The 9,078-nt window shown below is 32.2% G+C and overlaps 1 protein-coding gene across 1 annotated transcript; it reads left to right on the forward strand.

The window, feature by feature from the left end:
• The first annotated feature begins 5,868 nt into the window (after positions 1-5,868).
• On the forward strand, positions 5,869-7,232 carry LOC138324565 (uncharacterized). The gene is made up of 2 exons (XM_069269616.1): positions 5,869-6,175; positions 6,585-7,232. The coding sequence occupies exons 1-2, from the start codon at positions 5,890-5,892 to the stop codon at positions 6,998-7,000; spliced, it is 702 nt and encodes a 233-aa protein (XP_069125717.1). The 5' UTR covers positions 5,869-5,889; the 3' UTR covers positions 7,001-7,232.
• The last annotated feature ends 1,846 nt before the right edge of the window (positions 7,233-9,078 follow it).

Genomic DNA, 9,078 nt, shown 5'->3' on the forward strand with positions numbered 1-9,078 from the left:
TTATTGGGTGGTGGTTCTATATCTGTTGTGGTAAGGTTTTTCGGTAGTGGTAATATCAAATGGTAGGGGTAATGTAAATCCTTGCTGGTAATGTATCACGATGCTAGTCACCATCAATTTATGCCCACACCTCAAGTTGTAGAGTACTAAATGCTCTCTTCCCATTGGTCAACATCAGCTGGGAGGGCGGTCCGGAGTTTGGCTTCTTCTCGTTAGTTGTAGCGTGTACTCAAATGTGGTCATGTTTGGACAGTAGTGACAAGTGGTTACGGAAACTAATCGACAACATAAAAGGCCTGTGACGTCACAATGGCCACAGTGATCGGGGTCTTATGGCAATTAACACCCTAATTACCGACCAGTAAGCCGCGCGCCCCACACAGTGACAGTATACACAGGTAGGTGTTGAAGTTTGGTAATTGTATCGCCATCAACTTGTGCTTAACAAACACGTAACATATTTTGACATCTGGTAGGATTATCGGATATAGCTTACAATTAATAAATAATATGACATTAGGGGATTGAAAACTACACGACTAGGTTTGTTTTTATTGCATTGAAGTCGGATAAACAACTGTCGATTTTATTCCTTCTTTTATAAAGTCGGGCATATGTCAAATAATTATAGAAGAATAAAATTTAGGTTAAAAAGTGTATTATTACGTCACGCCGGACTTTATCCATTTAGTATACATGTACGTATTACAACCAAAAGGCTTGATTAATCTGTGTTCCTTCTTCTAAATCTAAATGCAAATATCACACGGGTTCTTATTACATGTATATTCTATTTAATTTGGGTTTTATGTCAGATATGAATTTTTTCTAATGGTATTTTTCTTTACGGCTCTTAATCAGGTCTACAATTTACAATTTTTGAATCATTTGATGAAAGAACTAAGGAATAAGATTTCCGGAATTCCTTATTTACACAAACATGTTTTAATAAGACAGGAAATTCCTCTAGATGTAATGTGATATTATTTCTTGGGATTTTAGATGAAATGATGGGGGAACATGTAGAAAAGGAAAGATAAAAGCAAAATGCTTACCAATCAGAGTATCTGTTCATTTTACAATAAGTATGACGATATTGAAATCGAACTTCATTTTCTTATAAATTTAGTGTCAAAGATTTTACGAGGCTCACTTATAAATGTAATAAAAAGGATTTATGAAACTCATTTATTTTAATATCAAGGATTTATAAGTGAGATTCACTTATAAATACTTGGTAATATGTTTGCAAATTAAAGAGTAAAATGTATAACTGCTAGCATGCTTAAGTTAATTCATCTATTTATGCACAACTTTTAAAACAACAGAATAATTTCTTTTAAGTTAAGAGAATCAATTTTCGCTTTCAATGCTTTCAACTTTTCTTTACTTTAAGGTCAGAACTGGGAAACTAAGCAGAACTTGACCGTCATATTAATATGTGAGAACTTTTGGAAGTCAAATGAACGCATTTAGACTGGTTTTCTTTGCCCGACTATTCACTTTAACGTTTATCAATGAAATGGGAAACTGATGATAATGATGATGACTGATTTAAATGATTTGAAACTTGGAACTGGGTGATTATGTATGTCATTTAGATACTATTAAGGTACTCGAATGACTAGATATTATCTGGTAGGGGTACAGACAAAAGTCCCCTCCCCCCCCGGACAAAGCCCCTCCATACTAATGGAATAGAGGACAAAAGCCCCTTCATTTTTCAAAAAAATATATTTAATTAAAAAATAGTATTTTTTTGACTCTTAAATAATTTTATTTTTCAAATATAGTTTAACATAAGACACAATATAGATATTTACTGGATTTTAAATCAACTGAAAGATTTATTGTGAAAAAAAAAATATTATTTTGTTGTTACATTTATAATGATACTTTATGATTTATGATAAAGAAATATTTTTTAATAAAACATACTTTCCTTATTATCTACATAATCCATACAATATCAAAACATAAATAATATCTTGTATATATAACATTCCAATGTCTATTTATACATGTGAGTTAATGTTTTGTTTATCTTTCTTTGATATCAATAACTCAAAAATGACAAATGGATCACACCATAATTATGTTTAACACTCTTCTCTAATAACATCAAAATGTACCAGGCATAAAGAGGATAAATATTTTAAAAAGAGAAATTAAAAAAAAATTAAGGAAAAATACATTATTTTATAAAGACAGGGCTTTTGTCCGGAGGGGCTTTTGTCTTGAGGCTTTATCGGGGGTGGGGAGAGGGGGGGGGGGGGCTTTTGTACTACACACCTATCTGGTACCCGGTTGTGAACATGTTGAAATATTGTTAAGAGACATATTTAACAGTAACTTTTAAAAAGTTTTTTTATTATTTCCAAGAACCAAATCAAATATAGATATTAATTTTAGAAAACATATGACTAGCTCCTAATTTACAGAACCAAGACATGGCTCTAGTCTACACCGAGTGTGGTAATAAAAAAACCCAACTTTTTAAAAGTAAGTGTTATGTCTTTAAACAATTTCTCAATATGTTCACAACCAGACACCAGACAGAGTGTAGGACACACCATTCATGGCCAATGTGAACTTGTTTATGGGGCGGGGTACAGACAAAAGTTCCCCCCCCCCCCGGACAAAAGCCCTTTAGGACATAAGCCCCATAGGACAAAAGTCCCTTCATACTAATGGTAAAGAGGACAAAGCCCCTTCATACAAAAAAAGATAATGAAAAAAAATTAAATGATTTTTTTTATATATATATAATATTGCATCCTCAAATATGGTTCAATTTATTGAGGAAAAATCATATATTGAGTTAATGATTAATTTAAATATATATATAAAATTTTAAGGATTCACTAATTAATCACATTCTATGATAGAAATATTTTGAAAATTAATGTCAACATTTCAACACATTCCCAATTTAAAAAGCCCCTCCGGACAAAACTCTCTAGGCCATACTTATATAACAGGTGTTTATAACCATACGTTTAGTAGTATTACTTTCTAAACACTTATATACTTATACTCTAGTTAAACCTAATTAATTAAAATATACTTGTATACTAATTAAAATTAATTAGTTAAATATAAGCTTTGATGGTCTAATTACTATACCAGATATGAATATCAGATGATGATTGTTTACTGTTTGAAATATCAACTTGCGAACAGCAAGTTTAAATCATTTGTCGTTTAATCAATAAATGGCCAATTTTAATTCAATCATACTTGTCTGTTGTTTTTTTTTTGTTCTTTGGAACAACCTCGTCCTGTCCGAAGTCATGTATAACTTATTTTAGGTATACAATGCTCATAACGTCGAGAATGCATTCCGCGTTTTTATTCAAAATTTTCAAGAATTAAATGTTTGAGATCAGATTTTATTGCCTATAAACAGAGATATAAAATCATACTAATTATCATCAAATGGGTTATCATCTTGTTTTATAAAGAAAATGGATCTAACAGAGAGACTACCCCTTTATAATAAAGTTTTTTATTGATGAAGGTAATGACATTAGATTGGTATTTTGTGACATAAACAAAGTTTAAATATGGTATGACATATAAAGAATCATAAAGTAAACTTTTAAAATACGGAATCAAAGTTAATTTTTTTCATTGAAGAACACACATCTAATTATTAAACTATTACTGAGGTTGTACCACAAGGATGCATTCTTGGCCCATTTGTTTTTCTAGCTTTTATAAAAGATAAACTAATGCATTTCAGATAAATGCTAAATTATTTAAAGATGCTTCACCACTGACAAATGGTATTGTTTCACTATAAAAAACAGCAGCAGACGATTTAGTATTTTTCTTCAGTTACAAAAGTTAATTACTTTACACCATTACCACCGTTGAAAAGTTTGAGCTTCTAATTTTACTTCAAGTTAAAAATATAAAAAACAATTAAATGCATCCCGAAAAAAATCCGTGGCACTATATCCTATATGGAATGAAGTACTGATTGTGCATGACCCAAAGGCAAAATAAATTAGTCTATATCATGTTTTGTGTTAATTAGAGTTATGTATACAAGATTGAACACTAATTATTGTTCAAATTATGAATATCATGTATGCTCTGTCGGCGGTGGAGCATCTTTAAATAACACAGCTATATATAATTATACATACGTAATTATCTTATTATTATTTCTCTCTCTTTTTTCTCCCTTTAAAAATATCCTTTTTTGTTTAGTTCTCTTTTCTATGATAAACTATATAAAATCCTCTTTGCTTCTCTTCATAGATTTTTTTGTCATTTCTTTCACTGCTCATTTGAATATTAAATAATTATATTAATTATCTATATTAGAAATTAAGTTTTAATGAAAATTTATAAATGCTAAACCTTTTATCTAATCCTTTTATATGTAATTTCATGTAATAAATCTGTTAAAATGAAATTAAAAATCGAACAATAATAGTTTTATTTACAATGTATAATAATGTATAACTATTAACTGGATTCATAGGGAGGACTGGTATAGACATAGCATGTTGTCTATAATGTCTTATTTAATTGTTGACATACAATCTAGAATATTTTTAATTTTTTTTTTATTTATGTGAAGATGTAGCTGCTTCATGCCTGTGGTTCATGGAGCAATGACATCCTAGAAATCCAGGGGAAACGCTTTTGAAAGATTAAACATTTCTAGTTGATGAACACAAAAGCATGTATATTAAAAGGCAACATTGCAATAACATTTTCCTATGATAAACCAATATTAGAGCGTGCAGATGTTACGGTACGTAGAATAGTTAGACCGTTGGTTAAACCAAATTCCATCAGTTAATCCAAGCAAATGAAAAAATAATGAACTAGAAGTGGAACTTCGTATCATAATGTTTATACACGTGACAATGTGTGACAGCGGTTTTTTTATTTTTTTTTATTATTTTTTTTTAATCTACTTAATTAAGTTTCTGCTTATGTTTAAATTTTTCTAGAGTTTAAGAGAAACTTTTCTCCACATGTTCTTTTTTAATGCATTGAAGAAGCACTAGGACTTATCATTTTAATTCCTAGTAAAAAAATGAATTTTCAATTCTTAAACTTATTAGATACATTTACTGAATATGCATATTATACTTGTAACTACATGACAATTGTATATGTGTCTCGTAAGAATTAACATTTTAATATTTCGTACAGTTACATATATGTACATTGATGCTTTATGCAAATTCACATTTTGACTCTTATAAATTATGTTTATTTTATTGTTTATACGATGTTATCTTATTTCACACGTTAAAATCATATTTGAACGAAAGATTTTACATACAACTTTTAATCAGGTCTAAAACCAAATCATTAGCATAACGATATCGGGTTTTATTTGTCAAGTGACACTTCAACTGAAATTGTAATAAACCATATGTCACAGTTTATTTTGTGTTTTGTTAATACGTGTTGATCGCGATCCAATTACCACTTCATCACCTACCTGTGTATCTTGAGACCACGTGAAGCGCGCGCGGCTTACTTGGTAATTAGGGTGTTAATTGCCATAAGACCCCGATCACAGTGACCATTGTGACGTCACCGGTCTTTTATGTCGAATAGCTTCCGTAATCACTTGTCACTACTGTCCAAACATGACCACATTTGAGTACACGCTACAACTAACGAGAAGAAGCCAAACTCCGGACCGCCCTCCCAGCTGATGTTGACCAATGGGAAGAGAGCATGGTACTCTTCAACTTCATATGCGTGCATAAATTGATGGTGACTTTTGACAATCGTCATCATTGAATTAGGAAGCATCGTAATACATTACCAGCAAGGATAAACATTACCACTACTATCTGATATTTCCACTACCAATTACCACAACAGATACAATATTTTTAGAACTTGACGATGGACCCCTGTCAGCCACTGTACATTGACTGTAGCATTGAGTATGAGTTGGACATGACCCGGTTCCCTGGGTGGGACGACCCCTGGACCAGATCTCAGCCTGCCCTGATGCTTCACCTCCCCGACCATGAATCCTGTCCTTGTTACCATGAATACCCGTCTCCCGAGGACGAGCTCAAGACTATCCTACAGGAATACAGCACCAGTGAGGACGAGCTTCAGGACATGATTCAGGAACTCTGCTCCGACATTGAGGCTTCTGAGGACGGACTTTCATCATTTGTCGGTAAGTTTAATAGACTTAGGGAAAACATTTGTTTATGACGAATAAGAATATATATGTTGACGAATAAGAATATGTGATAAAGCTCCTGAATATGTTGATAAGACCGAGTTTCCTCTGATCCTTACACCAATTTTAGACGTTTTGCTAGATATATATATCATGTTGAGGAAATCTGTGTAAATGTCTCTGATATAATACCTTCTATTGCTGAATTGACCTCACTAACATAACATGACAAGCGTTGTATTTAACGGTTATTTACTTAAACATAATTCTGTCTGTATTAACAATAAAATAGTTTTGATAAAAATAATTTTCTCCTACAAAATATCATCGCTTTACGTTCACACATCTCGGAAATGATTTGATTTTTTATATTATTTCTAAAACATTTCTTTCTCTGCTACAGATGATGTACTCGGTTTCACGGATGACTTGTTGACGATGTCGGACACGGTCAGCCCAGCAGACAGCGGTTACGGCCAGTATTTGGACCTGGTAACGTCGACCTTCACCTCTGACGAGGAGACGTGGGAGGATGTGTTGTGCGATTCTTACATCATCGACCAGACTATACCGAGCCCGGACTCCTCATCGACACAATCATCGACCACAGACTCTCTCTTCCTTAGTGCACATCAGGGGTCATCGAGTGTCTACAGAAAGAGAAAGATGTCCGGAGAGACTGACCAGCGACTTTCAGCCAAGAGACCACGTTACTATGGTGACAACAGTGATGTGTATTCGACCTTCACCTCCACTAGTGACCTGGATTCTTTTGACGACGAGATGATATATGGACTGAGTGTGTGTGTTCGGGACTAAAAAGTGTGGTCTATATTTTATATGTGTTTGGATTATGGAACTGTTTTCATGAACTTCTCCTGTAATTATAAACTGGCAGTTACGCGGAGGTTGTTTGATTGGATGACTTGTTTATTATGTAAATGACATTAACTAGTGCTTTTTCTTATTGTTAAACATGTATTATATTTACTGTTATGGATTGTTACCTGTTCATGCAACAAACGTTATCGATATTAAACTGTAAAACATATCCTTTCGTTGTATTTTATTTAGCTGTGCATTTATAAACGTTGTTTTCTTTTGAAACAGCTTAAATCTGGTAAAGAGATCCAGCTCCAGAATTATGAAAAAATCTTATCCTATCTCGCATTAAAATACTTTTAGTAACATCATCTGTGATTGGTTAACTTAGTCTAAACTTAAGATTGTCTTCAAAATCAGACTGTTTCATAAATTTGGGGCTTGAAGACCATATGCTGATAAGATTCATGACTCGTCCGCGATTTATATTGTAAACGCTGAGATGCTACATGACCGGTCAGGCTTTATTTCATCTATATAAAGACATTCATCATCCGTTATATATAAAAAAAAGTTAATTGGTGTCTTCAGTAGTATTCTAGAAATAATCAAAACTAGGAATCGGTATGGTAAAATATATGAGCAAAACTATGGAAGGTTTTGTTATTAGGTAGGATTGTGGAATAAAATGGAGATTCATGTATATACACGTAAATGTATATATATATATATATTTTAAAAGTTTAAAAACATAAGATATCAAGTAAGTGTCTGGTTTTCTTCTGTGTCCTCTTGGCGTTCCCCAGGGATAAAGCCTCAAACTACCTGTATTTATCTTATTCAATATTTTCAAATAGGTATACATGTTGTTTGGCTTACTTGGTAAAATGTGCAAAACGTTACAAGTATTTCTGAAATTTATTTCCGAAATTTACGTTATCACTACTCGAATTTTTGTTTAATTGAAACAACAGAATACACGCTAATCAGCCGGATAAACAGTGGTTAAAGAGGAAAAGTAAACACATTCGTCAATTTTTGAATTTAAAACGGACATTTTAGCAATATCACTGCAGATACATTGACTTTCTTTATTGTCTTTTCATTGGGACCTAAACTGCTAGTTTAGTATATATATATGAACATTGATTGATGTCTATGACATTATTGTATTCTAATATAAGAGTTACTTCCCTTTTCTCAGTCAGTATGACAAAGTCACAAATATATATCGTATATATTGTGTATTCATAAAATGAACTCTATAATATAAGTTATATTTACCATGTCCTTACCATATTTTCTGATGTTATTTAAGCATTGAAGTCACCATTTTTTTAAGTTCATCGGAGTATGAAAGAAATTTTGTTTGCAAACAAAATTTATTTCATAACCCGATGAAATTGAAAAAAATAGTGACTTCAACGATTCCATTGATTTTTTCCAAGGGATAATTTTTTTCCAAATCAATACGCAACGTCAATTTTTCTATTGTGACGTCACGATAACGTCGGGTTTCCGCGCCATTCTCGGATTCTTTTTTCATCGTGGAATGAAAAAAATGAATAGGCCAGTCAGAAAGCCAGAAAGAAAGATAAAATTAATTATTAATGTTTTAAAGAAACCTTGATGTTTTACTCCGGAAAGGTTGTGGGCCTTCAACCAATTAAAACACTCTTACTTGTATAGTATATCTACATATGTATCGTAAGAACAGAGATCTAATCAAGATATCAATAATGAGGGCAAAATCTCCGAAGTAAATTCCTAATTTCTTGAGAGTATATACTTTCTATGAAATCATCAGCCATTCAGGGGCGATGTTACTAGCAACGGCGTCAGTTTTAACGATATGATAACATATATTTTTAAGCCAATGCAATTCTAGTTACTAACAAGGTTGGATTATTTTGTAGTCTGATCTTAATAATATCCATCGTGTACAATTAAAATATCATGGTAATGAAGCGTAGCCCTGATGTACATGGTTGAATAACTCTGAGAGACAGGAAAATAAACTTCTCTATACATTAAAAAGCTTTGAAAAATATGATAAAAAACAACAGATGTTTGGA

The sequence above is a fragment of the Argopecten irradians genome, chromosome 5 (genome assembly GCF_041381155.1).
Source record: "Argopecten irradians isolate NY chromosome 5, Ai_NY, whole genome shotgun sequence".
NCBI lineage: Eukaryota > Metazoa > Mollusca > Bivalvia > Pectinida > Pectinidae > Argopecten > Argopecten irradians.

Bases quoted from the DNA above. Each gene is read 5' to 3' on its own strand.
- LOC138324565 (XM_069269616.1), top strand. From the start codon at position 5,890: ATGGACCCCTGTCAGCCACTGTACATTGACTGTAGCATTGAGTATGAG. The intron at 6,176-6,584 runs GTAAGTTTAATA...TCTCTGCTACAG, and splicing joins CGGACTTTCATCATTTGTCG to ATGATGTACTCGGTTTCACG.